This window comes from Periplaneta americana, chromosome 16 (genome assembly GCF_040183065.1).
Source record: "Periplaneta americana isolate PAMFEO1 chromosome 16, P.americana_PAMFEO1_priV1, whole genome shotgun sequence".
Lineage (NCBI taxonomy): Eukaryota > Metazoa > Arthropoda > Insecta > Blattodea > Blattidae > Periplaneta > Periplaneta americana.
In genome coordinates, this window is record NC_091132.1 from 101,124,606 (window position 1) to 101,144,962 (window position 20,357).

The 20,357-nt window shown below is 35.7% G+C and overlaps 1 protein-coding gene across 5 annotated transcripts in view; it reads left to right on the top strand.

The window, feature by feature from the left end:
• Spred (Sprouty-related protein with EVH-1 domain) overlaps nucleotides 1-20,357 on the top strand; it is a 202,054-nt gene that overhangs the window by 128,719 nt on the left and 52,978 nt on the right. For 3 of the 5 annotated variants that reach the window (XR_011329725.1, XM_069812587.1, XM_069812585.1), the window contains one exon: nucleotides 15,578-15,642. Coding sequence is in view for 4 of the 5 variants with exons in the window: in XM_069812587.1 (XP_069668688.1) it covers nucleotides 15,578-15,642 (65 nt within the window). In the remaining variant the exon portion in view is untranslated. The remainder of the gene's footprint in view (nucleotides 1-15,577; nucleotides 15,643-20,357) is intronic. The other 2 variants (XM_069812588.1, XM_069812586.1) reach the window with 1 other exon arrangement.

Sequence of the window (20,357 nt, forward strand, 5' to 3'; positions counted from 1 at the left end):
TGTGTATTGTGCTAAGAAACACTACATATTTTTTATCCTTCAACCTGAGGGTAATGTTCGTGTCTCTCTGGAAGAGAAGGCTGCAGTTTCATCCTTCTTCAGCTTTGTTCTCTTCATTCCTGGTGACATCATTTTCCTACTCATTCTCACAGCCCCGTAAGTGTCTGTAGTGTGTGAAATGCATATTGGATAACTGGGGTGATGTGTAAAATTGTCAGTTGTAAGACAATAGTCCTGGCAAGTAAAGACTTTATAAGTGTCATGACTACTTGGCTAGACATTGGAATATCCTTGTAGTCGTTATAAGGAATGGTTCCTTTTCCAGTGTAAATTATACTGGACTAAACGTACCCGCTCTTAGATTCACAGAGCATGTATGTCTTTATCCCAAACCTGGCTCATTTTAGTGATATATACTGTACCCACTCTAGTTGCCCCTTATAAATCAACAGGCTCTCTTCGATGGTGACATCTCTGTCGGGAGTGTATTTGTCTTCAAGATTCTGAAAAATAGGCCAGACTTCATTCAATTTCAGATTTGGGTGGGTTTCCGGGTCGTAGTCCTCATTGTTGGTGAAGTGCAGGAATTTTTCAATTCGACAAATCTCCTATATGAGAGCATTTTGGGAAGAATGGTGTAGCAGTCATTGACTATTCATACCAGTACATCTGTTCTTCAGGTTTGTGAATAATGTTCTGCAGTATCACTTTGCCCAAAAGTACACGTATTTCAGAGTCTGTAGTAGGCCGCCACGAATTATTTTCAGCATTCTGTGGACACTTATTAGCATGCCGAATCGTCTCCTCGAATATAATGTTGATGAGGTCATTATTGAAGAATAATTAAAAAAATTGAGAATTATCGTTATCAGAAACAATGTTAAAATTTCAGGAAATGGGGACCTCGGAGGTGCAGAAGAAATGGTGCCAGATGTCTTCTATTCAAACCACTGTCGAAAAGACGCGACATCAACTGATCTGAATTTGTTTGTTGGTCTATAACTTCGTCTTCTGATACCAATGTTTCATGTCCTAATCTTCTACAAGAATATATACTTACTTACTTACTGGCTTTTAAGGAACCCGGAAGTTCATTGTCGCCCTCACATAAGCCTGCCATTGGTTCCTATCTCCTGTGCAAGATTAATCCAGTCTCTACCGTCATATCCCACCTCCCTCAAATCCATTTTAATATCTTCCCAACTACGTCTTGGCCTCCCCAAAGGTCTTTTTCCCTCCAGCCTCCCAACTGACACTCTATATGCATTTCTGGATTCGCCCATACGTGCTACATGCCCTGCCCATCTCAAACGTCTGGATTTAATGTTCCTAATTATGTCAGGTGAAGTATATAACATCACCTCAATTTAGTGTTTTACGTTATATCACTGAAGACAAGGCTGGATCTTGGTCCCAACGTGACGTCATCTGTGCAAGTGAGAGGGAACGATATACCTGCGCACCGCCTCACCATTATTTTTCTACTATGGCTGCAATCAGTGTTATGCACTAGAAGGCTACAGGGCTATATGGATGTAAAGGGATTTTGCGGGGACTAGTGGAGGACCATAGTGAATTTGGTGTGAATTGTTTGTAGGAAGTGTGGTGTCTAAATCTAATGTAGACAATGAGAGGGACCTTTCTATGTACATGAAAATACTCGCTTTTTGTCGCACAAGTCTTCATATGGACAATGTAGAAACCATACTTAGTTTATATTTTGGCGATGCTGATAAATGTGATAGGTCTAGGTGTAAACAAAAAAAAAAAAATGACAAAAAGGTTCTCTTGATTGAAAGTGAATGTCTCGCTTCCACCCATCTTGCAAAAGTTCATTGTGTTAGGACTTCTTTATATTGAACATAAGGCTGGGAATTCACGGCTGTAATGCAACAAGGGCCGAACAGAATTCGGGACTTAGTTCGCCGGTGTGTACGCGATTTCAAGCACACGCTGCGGGAAGAATGCGCACACCTTAAATGCTGCGTAGCGATCTGTTCCCTGTCTGGTTTTCTCGCAAACACAAAGGGATTCATTGCTGCAGTGTGGACGGGTTCGTTGCCGTTTGTCTCGTGAATCGCGCACACCTCAAGCATGGAGTGGTCTGAAGTAGATTGGACCTCAAAATGATTCCAGTCTTGTGGAATCCTGGTTACATTGACTATTATGATAAAAACAACGGAACGTGTCAGTGAACAGACAAGATGAGACAGGGCTCCAAAACGAGTGAAAAAGCATGATGATAGTACAGAATTACTGGCAACCGCTGTTGGAATTATGCCAGCCACTGCTGGGACGTTAATTTTTTTTAATTGGTTATTTTTACAGTGCTCTATCAACTACTATATTATTTAGCGTCGATGGAATTTATGATAGCGAGTTGGCAGTTGACGAGATGAGGCTGAGGATTCATCATAGATTACCTGACATTCGTCTTACGGTTGAGCAAAACCTCGGAAAAGCACAATCAGGTAATCAGCCCAAGCGGGAATCGAACCCATGCTTGAGCGCAATTCCGGATTAGCAGACAAACTCACTACTGCCAGAACCACGCCGATGGCTTCTGGGAGGTTAAAGACCACTGTTGAATAATTTGAAGTCAAATCACTTTCCTTTCATCGAAAATGATAGCATATTGTGCGACTACTAGGAAAGGGACATTTATGACATTCAGGTGAAAGTAAAACGAAACTTTTTTGAAATGCCAACTTACTATGGACAAGAACGTTTTCATTCATCTGCACCATAATTTGATGTCTTCTTCCCAAATGGGTTATTATACTTCAGTTCCCGAACAACCACAATGTCCTCTGGCTCAAGAATCTTCTCAAGCCGACCTTTCCATGACAAAATCTCCAATTCCATTCTTACTACACCACACTACACTACACTCTGTCACTTCCGAATTTGAATCAAACTCTCTTGACTCTCTTCAATATCATCCAGCCAAAACTCCATCCCCAGAATGTTCATCACATTCCGTACTCCGATAGTCAAAACCAGCATGTTTAATATCTTCTGTTTTTTCTTATTATTTTTAATGAATTGAATAACAATTTTTGTAGTATATATTGTATATATTTTGCATTCCTATGTTTTATTTTAAAATAATTTTCTTTGGCTGATTTAAAATGCTCGTTTTGTCTGACACTTAAATTGAAAAACATCTTTGGCAATCAAATTTTCATTACTCGAAAAAGAAAATGTTTGTAGTTTTATTGTACGTGTTTCTTTATTACAATGTGACTTCGAAATATTATTGATTTTTCTTGGTGTGATATTTGGAATTTTCTAACCATAATTCTCTCATGGTGAAGTGCATCAACATTGATTAAAAACGCAGTAATCATGGATTATGAAACGACGGTTAAACAATAGCCGTGGTTAAAATGTAATTTATGTGCACCATTCATAATCACCGATTACTAAAACATGGCTAGCTGACACCTCATTTAACCAGAGTAAAGTCTATGATGGTACATTGTTTCTACAAAATGACTAAAGGAAAGCATCCATATCGCTTCAAAGATAATAGTCAATGTCTAAAAACGACTGCGCTCACTATGTTCTACATCGAAATGAACGTATCCTACATTTTCGCGTTGCATTTGTTTGCCTTTGGGCACTGTTATAATTGTGAGTTCCATTTCTTTGTTTTTGAGTACTGTTAGGTTAAAATCGTACAAAATGGAAAATTGAATCCAAAAATGATTATATCCCAATGTTAGGTTGAAGTATCGATAGACTTAATTACTAGATTTAAATGTAGGCCTATTATATAAAAAAAAATGGAATAGCCGTAAAGGAAAAGGATGCAGAAGATTGGTAGGAATGTGTATACGATCTTGGACTACACCAGGGAATTGTGCATTATCCTAAGATCCATCCATAACTTCTCTTTGTTCAGCCAGTGATATAGAGAAAGAGATACCGGTATTCGAGTATTCCCTCTTAAAATACAGAAAATAACAGTTACATAGAATCGTAATATAAGCAGCCGATCCGTAGGAGAAATATGATTGTTCTTGTGTTATTTCAAGTAATCCATTTGTAGATTTTGATAAACGAAATCCCTCCTGAAATTTTCTGTCACCTAATTCCTCGTAAGAATTCTCTCTTTCCACTAAAGAACCTTCACGCTCACGCTCTATCCAAGTAATTCAAGTACTGCACAATAATAATCGTCTTCGAAATAATCACCTGTGGTTCTGGCCGCCATTTTGCTTTACTTGCTCTACTAATTGCTGGTTATCTCCTTTAACCGCTCATATTTGGCCGGTTAGAGATTACTGTGGTTAACCTCCTATTTAAGTCGTAACCAAGGTCGATCCACCGTAAAAATGCTTAATCAGGGATTAGGTGACAATTTTAACTGATGGTTACACTAACCGACGTTGATGCACGTGAGCATCAGTGTTTCATTATTTGTATTGCAATTGAAATATTCCCATTAAAGAAGCACATTATGTTGGTAAGCTTACTATGATTTAACTCATCTTGAATATTTTCCTTCAATGCGCTGACAATTGCTTGGCAAATTTCTGGGATTATTTCTCTGTTAACATGTTCTGAAATTCGCAAAAGATATTGAAGGCTTGTAAACGAATCCCCGGTCACCAAGAATCGTAAAGTCCGTGCGAACCTGGAATATTGACGTACATAGGTTCTGGCAACTACTTTTTTTCTCGATACATAGTATACTTACTTGGTTATAAGTTTTACAAGCCTTCGATGTAGTCACCAGTGTTGTGTATGTGTTCTCAGCGATGCGGAAGACGTTGGATCCCGTTCGCACTCCCTAATCTGTTGATGGTGCAAATAGAGCAGTTTTGAACTGTTCGGAAGTGAATCCCGCAAAGTGGGTCCTTCATCTTAGGGATTAGATCGAAGTTGCAGGGACTTAAATCCAGAGAATATGGCGGGTGATAGAGTACTTTCCAGCCCCAGCGATTGAACAATTCAGACACAACTCCTGCTGTATGCGCCCTAGTATTGTCAAGCAGAACGATGGATGGGTTGTCCATAAAGTGTCGCTGTTTTCTTCTCAGAGCTGCTCCCAGACTTTCGCAAAAACGAATAGTAGTACTCCGCATTAACGTTCTGCTTGGGGGAATGGTATGCTTTAGGATCACACATCCCAATCTTAGGCAAGAATCAGCATAGCCTTCACATTGGTGGAGATCTGCTGAACTGTTGTTTTTCGTGGACCCATGATGACGCCACTCGTTCGATTGGCGTTTCAACTGAGGTTAATAAGATCTGTGCTATAAGCCGTGAAAAGGTGTATGGCCCTTTCATTTTTGTCGAGGCAACAGTCACAAGTAATTCGTAACTAAACATGTTGCAGTTATGGCTTCTTCCACAACTGGAACAGGACATCGAAGGTCTCACTTTTCAGAGCAGGATGGGGCACCACACCATTACCACTTAGATGTCAGAAACGAACTGTATACACGACTTCCAAGGAAATGGATTGGACGTGCTGACCGTGAAGATTTAGAATGTTTGCATTGGCCTCCACGTTCCCCCGACTTCACTCCTTGTGATTTTTTTCTGTGGGATTTTATAAAACAAGTGCATCAGCCACCATTACCACCTATCATTGAGGATCTTCGTGTCCGCATCACAGAGGCCATTGCACTGGTGCATGGTCCAGTGCTTCAACATGTATGGCAGGAAATTGACTACAGACTTGATGTGTGTCGTGTGACACAAGGAGCTCACATTGAGCACATATGACTTACTTACGGTTGTGAACCAAATGTTTCTTTCTGTTTCATGTTTTCCAGTGAAAAAGTTTTTAAATTGTTGGAGTTTCTGTTTCTGTTGATACCAGTTTCATGTTTTCTAATTTTTGCTGATTGAAGAGTAGCACATGTAATTTAACTGAATGGATAACAAAAAATATTTGAGTTTCTCTTTCCATTGATACCAATATCATGTTTCTAAGTGTCTCCTAACGATAGTTATTCAAGTTTGTAATCGGAAAGATAATTTATAGTAACACTGTATAATATTTTTCTTCCCTGGCTCTAGTGATTGTTATTTTATTTTATAATTCTTATCTTGAGTCCCATTCACACAGAAAGCAACATTTTGTGTAGCCTAATTGCATTCCAAGAAGCAATGCTACAACCTTCAAATCCGCAGATATAAACCATTCGTACTATGAATATTATCATTAAAGCACACTTTAAAGAAATACATGTTTTACACAGAATACTAACACCACGGAAATATCCTGGTAAACTGCAGTGATTTCATATGGCGAACCTGATTCTCCCCCTGGAAATGGAACCGAAAAGTGCAATAAAATAATTTCCACTTCTAGAAGTGGTTTTGACAGAGTGATCTGTTGCAAAATATAAACTACAGTAATGTAATTAAAGCTCACAGTGAAAGAAATGCACATGTCAATTAAAATCAGGTGAACTCAAGTGAATTCATACCACGAACCTGTTTCATCCCCCTCCAAATAGACTCGTAAAAGCGCAATAAAATAATTTCCGTTCTTACAAATGCTTCTAACATGGTGACCTACTTACACTAATATTGGCTTCACATAATGGGTAGTCACATTTGTAAAACAAAATAGTTACACACGAAATAGGGTGATTTTTTAAAAAATAAAATGCATAGAAAATGAATTATTATTTTGTGCATCTCAAAAACCCGAACTGATAGAGTATTTTGCCTGTTTTTTTTTTTTAATTCAGGAGATCGAAATTAGTAAGGATTGTTAATTTTATGTCTGGCGCAAAATGACTGTTGACCAGTGTTATAGGTTATATAGTTTCATAGTTTTTCCTGATTTAATTTCTTATCATTAACAATGCATCACTGTACCTTACTGATTATCAATTACATCAACTTTGTAACCAGAAAAAGTTTTATTCCATGTTTTGTGTTTAAATATAAATACATAGGTTGGATAAAAAGTTTTGGCAACACTGCTGTCACGTGACGATGGTGCTTTCGAGAGCTGCCAGCTGTGTGGACATGAACAAGGACTGTTAGATGAGTTAGTGCAGCAGCAGCGACAGTACTCTGTCAATCTGCTGCAGTGTGTAGAACATTGACTTTCATAGGGATAGTGTGAGCGCCCTAAGACCACGTTTACAAAACTAGAGCAATATTTCTGGATCAAAATTGAAGTGACACGAGGTCGTAGTGAACAAGATGTTTTCAGGGACTGCGTGAAGCATGTGCCGATGCAGCGTTGCCATATCGCACAGTGGCACAATGGATTAAAGTGTTCCGGGAAGGCAGGGATGCCGTACAGGACGACCCCGCATGGAGGACAATACATTCAAGTCCTTGCTTCCCTGTTGGATGCTGATCGCCAATGGACTGCGCATGAGTTAGCAGCGGAAGTCGAAGTATGTCACAAAACTGTGCTCCACATTCTGCAAGACATTCTGGGTTACCGCAAAATTCCAGTGCATTGGATACCCCATGAAATTTCCGAGGTTTAACAATGGCACTGCTATGCAGTCGCACAGGCCTTGTTGGACAGGTACCAAAGGAAAGATGACTTTCTTGGACGAATCGTCGCTATGGACGAAACCTGGGCTCGCTCATATGAACCAACCAAACTTGAAACATCAATCAAGTGAATTGAAGCATCCAGGTTCTTCTCGTCCAAAGAAAGTGGGCCCTACACAAAGTGCTGTGAAGGTGATGTTCATTGTGGCGTATGACATTGATGGAGTAATACTGCACCACGCTGTACCTCCAAGGCAGACGGCAAATGTTGACTACTATTGCAGGTTCCTGCAGCACCACCTTCGTCTAGCCCTCAGGAGAAAACGACGACACTTGGTGGTACAGAATCCCATCATTCTTCATGATAATGCTGTGAAGGACCTTTTGCGCCGCTGGCAATGGAAGATTCTGGAACATCCACCGTACTCACCCGATATGAGTCCATGCGTTTATGATCTTTTCACCAAAGTGAAAGAACCACTGTGAGGGACCCGGTACAATACCAGAGATGAACTTATCCATGCTATAGGGCGGTCAATACGGAACATCAACAAAGATGGACACGCTGATGGTGTACGACGCCTTCCAAACATTTGGCAAAAGGTAGTAAATAAGGAGGGTGACTATATAGAAGGTACGTAAATTTTGTACCGCTGTGAATAAAGCCATGTCAGAAATATCGAACTGTTGCCATTACTTTTTATCCAACCTTAGTAAATGAAACCTGCAAAGAAGTAAAGTCAAAGATATGAATAAAGGAGAGAGCTGGACGGCTATGAGGATAGTGGAGGCCATTTAATTTTTTTATTATGAAAAAAGTTGATGTAAGTGTATGTGCAGTGGTCAGGAAAAAGGTGGAAAATTAGTCTTGGAAGTCAGAAAGGCAGGGAAATTAATTTCTTTATTTCTGTGGGATCCCTGACTTAAAACAACAATGAACAACAATAAATATTAATAAATTTTAATTGAATAGCAAACAGTTAAGCTAGTAGGAAAAAAATTTAATTTTCAAAATACTATTCCCAAAATTAAATCCTTACCAAGAAATACAGCTAGAAAGAAAAAGTACTCCACATAAGGCAAGATTGCAAGTTGCATATTGTTGCTGTGCCTTCAAAATCCGCTGTGTGTTTTGAAAAGGATTTTGGAGAAGAAAGAAAAAAAGCATTGTCACTTTCATTTCCTTGAAACTGAAAGCTACTTTCCGTATGATTTCATCATTTATCATGGAATTCCCTTGATATTGAAATCTACTTTCCATATAATTTCATAATTTATCATGTAATGATTGAGTAGCTTTGAATATCAAGGGACTTAAGAGTGACAATGTTTCATCCTTTCTCCTGCAAAAAAAAAAAAAAAAAAAAAAAAAAAAAAAAAAAAAAAAAAACCGAACGAATTTTGGAAGCGCAGCAATAATATATCATCAAATTGTTTCCCTAAATTTCCAAATTTTGTGTTTTGTGTCTGTTTAGTGAACTATAAATAATTCCCAATTTGCTTCCAAGTTAAGAAGAACATTATAGGATCATATTCGCAGTTATGTTCTGATTTGCATTACAGATACTAAATTGTAACAGATTTTTATCTGAAGGAACTTAATTCATAGGGAACGAAAAAAGGACATTAGTTATATATAAATATTCATTTTACAACCCTGAAATAATAATTTTTTAATGCCAGAAATGTGTGCCAATAGAAGGTTGACGCATTGAGAAATGTAATTCTTAATTCATCTTGATCTGAATGAAGTGTGGAAGATCAACGGTAAATTGTTGAATGGTTGAGCTGTTTGGACTTTTTCCATTGCTAATTGTCGTACTTGGAACGAATTATTTTTTTGCATAATTTGCAAGCGCATTGCTTAATTAGCATATCTACGAGGTTTCAAACTCATTACAGTCCGTGCTGCGCCATGCTGAACACTGTCAGTTTAATTATAACTACCTGTTTTTAACACTGTAAAGCATTTATAACTTATTCAGTGATTATACATGTGTTAAGGGGAGTTCCTTCTTATCACATGCAAAATAATTATAAAAATAGCCCATCTTCAAGTAGTCATAAATATAATACTATTTATCAGAGTTCTTTCAATTTTTAGTGATGTGTATATACTTATTAAGCTTTAAAATAGAAAAAGAATGTTTACTCTAGGGTAAATCTTTGATTGGGTACACTCTATTCACAGATGAGGGGGTGTCTGAAGCAAAGGGGTACAAGTGACATTTCTAAAAAATCAGTTAACTGCATCCAGGATAAGCTACAGCTTAAAAAAAGAAAATTGTGACAAAAGGATATAATTTGTTTGGCACAAAAATCAGACCCTAGCACATCACAGTCGCAAGATATAGGCCTACTGCCCAGAAATTTTCGCACATGTCCAAAATGGCCCATCAATTTCATGTTGCATTGTAGTAGTATATCCAATTGAATGAGACCACATTTGTTTCAGTCATGTTATTAGTCATGAAGTTATGGCATCGAAAAGGACACCTTGCAAATATTATATCGTTACATTGTCATTTCTGTCCTGGTACACCATATTTGTCTGGTTTTAAGGACATATTCATGTCAAAGCTAAATAGAAGGCAACGTTAGTGTATTTTTACATTGAAATCTCACTTTTCAAAAATTTGTCACAGCGTTGTTATGGCCCTTGCTTCAATTCATCTGATGTCATAATACCAGTAAGTTCTGAGTATTCATTTTTAACTCACCTTTAAAATATTGTTAATAATAATATTTAAATCTTCTGTTGTAATTCATGTTAACTTTCGCACTTGTCCTCATCTTCTCTTTTGAAGTTATAATCATCATAAGTTTTATCTGACAGCTAGTGACTTGATTAACAATTTTCAGCATAAGAAGGTTCTATCTGAAAAATGATTGTCTCAGCATTGGGATTTATAGTAGATCTTTGATTATGTAAATCATATCATAGACTGTTCTACCTTAATGAAGACACCTGGAAAAATGTCGGAAGAATTGAATTAAAAATGTCAAGTATTTTTTTTATTTAAATTTCAAGTGTCTCTCTTGAACAGTTATAGAAAATGCAGATGACACCTTTTTATTCTCACATCACGATTTATCAGTACCGAAATTCGTAACAAAATTGGCAATAGAAAATTCAACCTGACAATTAGAAAATCACTATAATCCACTAGCATGTGTAGTTATAGTGGGAAAATGGTTAGGTTTCACCCTTAGGGTATAAAGTATGAAGACCCAGACTGTACTTACTCTGCCCTTACTATTTTGTCCAGATTACGGCAGTGTTATGATGACAGTAAGCAATGTAGCTAACCAGAATAAAACTGTACTAATTTAAATCACAACTAAACTGAAACTATACAAAATTAACGGATTATAAATTTGACACTTCAATAATATGACAACAAGAAGGATCTATGTGGTGATGCGTCTTCACTTTTTTTTTTTTCTTTTCTTTTTTCTTGGCACCAGGAAAGCAAGTGAGGAATTCAGTTCCTAATGGCTGAACAGTTTGGGGAGCTGGTGGAAGGGAGCTCAAAAGTAAATGTTACGGAGCTGCCAGAAGTTGCTTCTTTGGTTGCGAGAGATCTAATTGTTTCCATGGCAGAAATGAAAGCAGTAACACCAAAAGACACCCCGAAGAATAAAATGACAGAGAGCCAGAAAATCATAAATATCTTAACAAAGGTGATTGAAATAAGTACAGTACTTTGCATTGGACACATTCTTGTGTGGGATAGCTAGAATCTGACATGGCCAATGTACTAGTAAAAAGAGAACAGAAATATACCTTAAAAAAAAAGAGCAATATAGAGAATAAAGCTACTAGACAAATAGTTTAAAGAAGAAATATAAAATAGAAACTCCAACAAACAATTTTATTGATCAATATAGAAGCAGTGGCAAGAACTTCTATTTCCTATAACAAAAGAAATCAAAGGCAAAAATAAGGATGTGCATTGTTGTTGTGCTATATTAAATTCCAATAAATATGAGCTATGCAAAGACTAAAAATTCATCATAAATGCAGAACACTTATTGGTATGTGGAAGTTTAAAGAAAGAAAAACGAAAAGTAAAAGACATCATGAGTTTGTACTGGGAATCAAGGAGGAGAATGATGTTTGCCAATATTCTGTCGTTTGCAACAAAATACAAAGTAGTCAGAAAGTTATCAACTCACCAGAGCGTTCAGTAATCACTACTGGTTCATGCTGCCATTGGAATGTTATTGTAATTATCAGTGTCACTGCTTCTTGACCTATTGCTTTCTTTATTTATTGCGAAAATAACTTCCCCACTTCCTGCAGCTTCATACTTCCATTCTCTTTCAGTAATATCCCTTGTCATGTAAAGCAGTATACCATTTCTCTGACGTAACCTCTGGTACTGCTTGTGTTAATTTCTGTACCCAGATTAGTTCTATACTGTTGTAGACACATTTATCCATCTATCCTACACAAGGAACAGAGGAAACTTCGTTGTTTGCATTTCTTTGTGTTAGTCTTTTTTTGTGATATTGGCAACACAAATACAAGAACACAATAAATACATCACACTAACATATGAAAATAAAAACACAAGATTGCATCGTCTTTCAGGAAACTAAAATATAACTTTGCATACAGAACACAGAACGCTACAAAACATCTCTACACACAGAAGACACGCCAACAAATATAACCTGACAGGTGTATACAAACTAACATGCAATAGTTATAATACTTTGAACAGACTGGAAGATCTTTCCAAACACATTACAAGGAACAGATCACAGTAATAACCAAACCACACAACAATTCAATCAACACGAAATTTATAGACACACAAAAATACACCCACAGTACATCCTCAACACTCAATTGAATTTCAGAACACAGTCTTTTCAATACAATCATGAACACACCTCACCATAACAAGACACCAGAAGATAACATGGCAACTCACTAGAATTCAGAAGATGATGGAAATAATATCGAAATTAGTCAATCAGGTAAAATAATTTAAATATTAACACAGTGAAGTTGTTTCATTTAATCTAAATAATAACTTAATAGTTCATGAGTGATTATAAGAGTGTATTCAAGACTGTAGAAAAAACTCTGTTCTGAAGCACCAGATCTCACACACGTTCCATTAATAAACATGATAAATTCATAACTAAAAATGATTGTTCACGCAATTTCGCGAGTTATAAGTGACATGATACGGACACTGCACATAGATATTGTTGGAAACTTAGTACCAACAGAAATATCTCCTGTGTGAATTAAATTCACATAGAAGTAATTTCTTGCCTCTGTATTTGCACAGGCACATAAGAGATATTGTATTTTTCCCTAAAAAAGCCATTAGAATGTACTTTTTTTGACATAGTAGGTATTACAGATAGATGCAGCTTGAAAATATGAATCCAATGATACAGAAGTGCAACATCAATGAAAATGCACATAGGAGGTATTGTTAAACCAATGGCGATAGCTACTACTTGCATTGCAAACAGTATATTCCACTTCAAATTCTGCATGTCTGTTTCGAAAACAACTGTACTTTTTTTGAAGTTCATCGGTAAACTTAGGTTTTCTTTTTGGCATTTCTACTTTTTTAATGTAACTGTAAAAGCATAAGAACAAACGGTGCTAAATCAACTGCATGCTACATAATACCACAGTCAGATGAAAGTGGCAATGGTTCGTGTTTATTTCTGTTATCATCTTATTGGTCACTATGGACAGTGAGTATCGATTTCACCAATGATCGTCTTGACACTTGAACTAGCATATCAACTAGCGAGCATGTTGTGATTTGCTGTGCTTATTTGTAATTTTTAAATTTTTTGTTTAAGATTTGTGGAAACTCCGGGCATTTTTACTTGGGAAAGAAATAACCCAGACGCCATTTTTATTACCATCTAAAAAGAGGACATGTCCAGGGAAAAGAGGATGTTTGGTAGCACTGGACATTAGTAAATAGGGCAAGAACGATATGTTACTAAGACAGTCTTAATTCTGAACTTCAATTTCTGAGAGATCTTTTGTGAGAATGATTATTCGGGTTATGAAATTAATAGGATGATAATAATAATAATAATAATAATAATAATAATAATAATAATAATAATGATGATTTATTTTAGCTGGCAGAATTAAGGCCATAAGGCCTTCTCTTCCACTCAACCAGCAGGATGATGAGAGGTACCAAAAGAAAACTGGAAAAATTTGACTTTTATGTAATACAATCTGTCGAAGCCATCACAAATTGAATTAGTAGAAGGTTAACCAAAGCCAACACAACAATTATTTCTGTTGTCCGTAAGAAAATAAGTAATTTCCTAAAACTCATGAAAGAGAATGTCTAAAAATTCCGGAAATTTACCAGATTCTCTGCAAATGTGGGAAAGTTTATATCAAACGGATCTTAATATTGAAACACAAAGAGTAGAACATGCTCGATATTTTAGGTTAATCAACCAGAGTAGTCTATAATAGCTGAGCATTGCATCAACCATGAATGCAGGATTGTATATGATTAAAACAAAGTTAGGCTGTTGGGAACACATAATTAGGCTGTTTGAAATTAATACATGAACCAAAACATTAAACTGGGACAGTGGGTTCATATTGAGCAAGACATGGAAACTGATTTTACTTGTTCTTAAAACACCGAGAAAGAAAATTTGATATGCGTTCTAAACAATTACTTGTAATATCTCATTGCATTTTACAAAATGATATGCACTTAGCTCCACTGTAACTTCTTTAACATTATTTTTCTTAATCACCGTCATTATAGCATCTTTGTATTATATGCCTTATTAGTTTGTATGACAGCTGAGGTTTCTGATTGCATCATGGATATCACTATGCTGATCATCTAACTACATATATTTTTAGACGTATTTATTGAATTTTCGTCTTTGTTTTAGTAATCATATTACATTTAATCCGAAATAAATTCTTTTGAGCTGAACCCAGCTTTACCTTTATTTTCTCGCTCTCTTCTTTCGTCCTCTTTTTTTTTTTTTTTTTTTTTTTTTTTTTTTTTTTTTTTTTTTTGTAAAACTAGAGAACTCAGTAGGCTAAATTCCTATGCCAATTTCAGCAACATTTTTCTTCATGAAGATCATTAATAGAAGTTACAAAAAATTGTTCATAATACAGCTGTGTATTCATTAAGTTTTTTCTGATCAGTACAACACCTGCCGAATAACTGTTGATACCATATCCATTGAGAGTGGAATTCTGGGAGGGGAGTAGAGAAATACTACCATTTAGATTAGGGCGTATTTTCTCAAGTTCTGTGGCAAATGTGAAGAACTAACTCATGTATGGGTGCATATATGCGTGTACTCATACTTAATTGTATTCTTTTATATGCTTTATTTGAATATTCATGCAATAGTATTGAATGTTTGCAACACCTTATTATGCTGTCTGTAATTTCTATTTTTATTTTAGACTTACTGTAATACATTGCAGAAGGGAAGTCTCTCCACACTGAGGTGAATGATATTTTGCTGTTGGAGTAAATATTTCAGTTGGCAAAGGCCCCGGGCTGGGTCATTGACACATCTTTCAGTGGGATTGTGTAGCTAAAGGTATGCTTGTGTTACAAGTGGGAGTTTATGCTACCAACATAACTACTGTTACTAGTGCGTACACTCCACTCTCTCGAGTGCAGAGACACTTCCCTTCCACTGTGTGTTACGTCCCATGAAGCACACATAAACTTCCATAAGTTGACTTATAGGTAGATGCATTTTGAAGCTACATATGAAGAAAATTACATTAACGAAGACAATCTGTTCAGACATTTGCACTAATGCAGAGAAAGAAATAGTTCAGTATTGTAGAAATTCTTCACTACTTTTTCAGGTTGAAAGGTGGAGGAAGTAATTCTGTTGAATCATTGAATTATTTTCATTTCATAAAACATATATTTCACAGTGTTGGCCAATATTATATATAAAAAAAACTTAGCACAGGCAACTACTGTGGATAATCTTTAATTTAGGTTTATTTGGTGTGAAATTTATAATGCTTTTTAAATTTTACCCCTGCGTTCCATTGATAGTAAATCCGTGTTGTTGATTTCAGGTCTTTCGGAATTATCACCACTACACAAATACAATGCAGATGTTGGAGATGATGACGTGTTTATGGTTAGTGTACATTTAGTTACATTGCTTGGTTAGTGTTGATTGCTTGGTACATGGTTTATTTTTATGTACAAGGGTCATGTTTTGAGTCATGGTAGCAGATCTACGAGATTTGTATTTGTTTGACAATATTTGTAATCAAAATACAATATTCTGCTCATTTCATAGTATACATTATTAGAAACTTCTTTGCAGCAAATTATGAATCAAAATAAAAAAAATTGTGCAAATTTTCTTACAATATTGAATTTACCAGTACTTTCAGTGGCAGTAGATGAATAATTGTGATTGGTATCATGCTACTTCAGATTATATATGATCGTAATATACATTAAAGTTTGTGTCTTTTACTCCAATTATATATACGTGAAAGTAAAATCATTGCAATAATATTAATTGAAGAAAATAATAAATGATTGTTATTGCTTATTGTAGTAGCATATAATTTCTAGCTATTAAAATGAGAAAGAATTTCTAAAAATGTACTGTAACATTATAGTTCAGGAAAGGAATTATGTAGATGATACCATTCTTTTTCACATAACCCCAACATGTATTCTACCTCTGCTGTCCTCTGAATTTTTTTTTGAAGAGTTGTATCTTAAATATATTTTACCTCTCTCCTGCTTGAATATGTATATCTTAAATATATTTTACCTCTCTCCTGCTTGAATACGTATGGTGTATTAAAATACCTAGAATGACACTAACTACGAGAAACATTCATAAGTAATTCACTCCACAATGCAGAAATAACTCGTGTAGTTGATTATAGACGTGTTCCTGGAACTTTGGTAGTAGTAATGTGTGTGAAAACGTACTTTATGCTCGACCATGCCGAAATGTAGTGATTATACACCTGGTAGCAGCCCTTTAATGGACCTCATTAAAGCACACCTATTCATTAAAGTTCAGGTTTTCCACCAATCAGAAAGCACCATTGTAGCAATGTGAAAGCGCAAGTGTCTATTATTCTCGGATATGCAATCAAAAGACAACTAGCGAAACGTCATGGAGGCTGGAAATCCAATACTGTCGCAGAAGGTTATGTTCTGTTACTATAATAATTAGCGTTAATTGTAAATAATATTCAAATAAATTCAATTTGTCATCTCGTTTTTCAATGTCTAAATCAATTTCCAGGTTATATCAAGATTAATGTTCATTTTACTCTCTAGATTATATCAAGGTCAATGACATTTGTTCCTCGGAAAAAATCAATACTTTCGCGTCTGCGCACATCTCACAATTTACGAGATATTGCACAAGGTCACTTCCGCTCCCCAGTCAGATAAGAATAATATGAATACTTATGAATAATTTCAAGTTAGAAATATGGTCGAGCATAAAAAGTCGTATGAAACTTGCCTATAATGGTAATTAAGACGCTCATATGAAAATTATGAAACTCGCTTGCGCTTGTTTCATAAACATACTCGCGTCTTAATTACTACCATTATAGGCTCGTTGCATAATGTACTATTGTACAACCGACTATGAAGGTATTCCTTTCTTAGGCTGTAATGTTTATGATTAATGTTGCATGGTCTCGAGTTCTAGATTACGCAATTAAATGTTATCCAAGTTTCCTGTAGTTACACCAAACTCAATAGTAACTGTTACAACAATGAAATACATACAAACTTTACAATGTATCAGGCTGTGTCATCTTAGTGTAACAAATTGCAAAGTAGTGTACTGGATTCGCATTTTAATAGGTTTCAATTCAATGAAGCTGACTATTCTGAATAATTATTTAGTGGTTTTCTTCAGTCCCTATAGATAGGGATAGATTGATATCATAAAATGTAGAATTCATTCATTTGTTCATTCAATTCATTCAAACCATGCATTCTCCATTCTCCTCAATGACCACCTCCAAATCTCTTCCTAGTCTCTAATTCACCATTTCTTCATACCGGTATCACTAATGCAAATAAGTGAAATTTTGAAATGCTGTTACAGAAATCAAATCAGAAGTTTAATTTTTTTTAAAAAGTTGATTATTTTTGTGAGCTTCTTTGGTGAGAATTTATTTGCATATGTACACCTTTCCTATATATTTTTATGCCTTCCTTTATATTTGAGAAACAAACTTGTTTTTTTAATAATTCCTATTATCACTATACATCTACCTTAACTTTGCAATTATTTTGTACAACTACTTTAACTTTGCAATTATTTTATCTTTCTATTATGCCTGCCCATAAAAAGTAGGACACTAAATAAGACACCAAGTTTTCTTTAACTAACTTTTTTCTGAGTGATCTGCCTGAAGACAGGTATATCCCTTGGGCAAGGCTGTGGGTATGTGAACCATGAACCACCCTAGGTTTACTAGGCAGGGGTGACAATACTGTGGTTTTCCAATTGCCTTCCACAAACTATAGTATTAATGTGGTAATCCCTATCAAGAATATTGTTTTGTTATAACAGAAGCTAGATATTTTTACTTTTAAAATATTTCAATGTATTGAAAATATTCCAGCCTAAGTTACACTACATGTGATTTAGTTATTGAAATGAGATAAGTAGTAATAGCTTACTATCTGCAGGCTAGGTCCAACATAATACTTTTACTGGTTTCTTCACAATTTTTAAATGTGTAAAAATCATTGTAATAGAGAATGCATGCTGTGTTACGCCATTCTTTTCTCCCTTTTTCTATGAATTTAAGATTTCTTTCTTCTATAATTTATTACTTAGTAATAGTGTCCATTATATTTATTATAACACTGTGCAAAGTCAATATATGTAGTGTGAGGTTTTTGACTATTAGCACCATGTCCTAGATCAGCTGTTCCCAATCTTTTTCGACTTGCGTACTCCTTCCACAACGATCTGAGTTGGGTGAACCACTGACTTTTAAATATACTTATAGTAGACATGCATAAAATTTAATTCCAAGAAAAGGTTCAATAACCTTAAATTAACGTAACCCTTAATGGTTAAAACCTATAGTTACTCTAGTTACGACTTAAAAGTTACACAACGTATAGGCCTAGTTGCAATAATAAATACAAGTTTTCATTGTAATTACTCACCTCTTCCTTGGAATTCAGTGAGAAGGTTGCACCTGCTTCCCATGGTATAGAGCTTTGAAGCCAGGAACCACAGAAGTTAAATAAAGTCTCAAATCACTTTCAGCACAAAGTATGTTTCTGTATTTATTTTTTAAATAGACATATGAAGAAAACAACTTTTCACACAAATATGTGGATGAGCAGGGTAATAAAGCCATTATGGCTTTATTCGCTAACACTGGGAACTCCTTTAAACTCAACCAAAAACCAATTAATGACAAAGATTTATAACTTTTCTGTAACTGAAAATCAGTGTAAATTTCAAGAAGCTGCTCTTTCTCATCTACTCTTAATGTGGATTCTAAAATTGTTGACTCTTCAATGGGATTGCAAATCCAATTGTTGTTATTGGACATAGCAGAGAAATATTCTTTGAAGGTTTTTCGAAGTCCCTTCAAATGTTCTTTAAGTATGTTCTTGACATTTCGTCCAAAGAAAGATGATTTTCCACCAGGAAGTCGTGAAGGGTATCAAAGCACTCGGTTTGATTGCTATTGAAACATGTTTCCCAAAAATTAAGTTTTTTAATGAATTATTCGATACGGTCTTGCACAATGTAAACCTTTATATTTGACCCCTGGAGAGATAAGTTTAAACTGTTAATTTTTTAGAAAATGTCTGCCAAATAAGCTAAAGTCTGAAGCCAGATTTCATCTTCCATGCACTTTGCTTGGTGAAAGGCATGGCTGGTGAGAAAAACGTAAACTTCGTCTATAAGCTCATACAGTCTAGAAATAGTTCTACCTCGAGATAGCCACCTAACTTCAGTGTGAGACAATGAACACTTATAAATGCTTCCCATTTCCTCACAAAGCATTGCAAATATTCGGGAATTTGTAGGGCGAGCCTTAATAAAATTAATTATTTTCACTGCATCGTCCAGCACACATTTCACTTCATTGGGCATGTGTTTAGAAACAAGAGTCTGTCTATGAATGCAGCAATGTGTCCAAGAAGCATTCGGCGCTACCGATTTCACTTTGGCAACAAACCCAGCATAACACCCTGTCATAGATTTTGCACCATCTGGACAAATGCCTACACAGCAAGTCCAGTCTATTGAATTTTCGCGAAAGTATTCGTCGGTTAATTTAAATATATCTCCTCTCGTAGTTGTCTCTTTTAAAGGTTTGCAGAATAGTAACTCCTCTTCTACAGACTCCCCATTAATATAATGGACGAAAAGTAACAAAATGGCTAATTGGCAACATCACTTGATTTGTCAAGTTGAATCGCAAAAGAAGGACTGGCACGAACTCTTTCCAAAATTTCATTTTCGACATAATTTGCCATGTCTTTAATCCGGCAGTTGATCGTATTGTCGGACAATGGTACCATGTTGACTTTTTTGTGAAAGATTCTCCAAGCATGCACTGTACTACATCATTTATACATGGCCGCACTAAATCTTCAGCTATTGAATGAGGTTTTGCAGTTTTAGCAATTCTGTAGCTAACACAATAAGATGTTTCAAGAGCATTCTCATTGTCACTCTTTGCAGCAGATACAATAGTAGTTAAATCATTTTTCCACTTGTTAGCTTTTCGTGTAAAAAAAAAAATCAGCAGATTTGTTTACGTGGGTGGGGTGTTTAGTTTCTAAATGGCATTTCAGTAGAGAAGGTTTCAGACTACT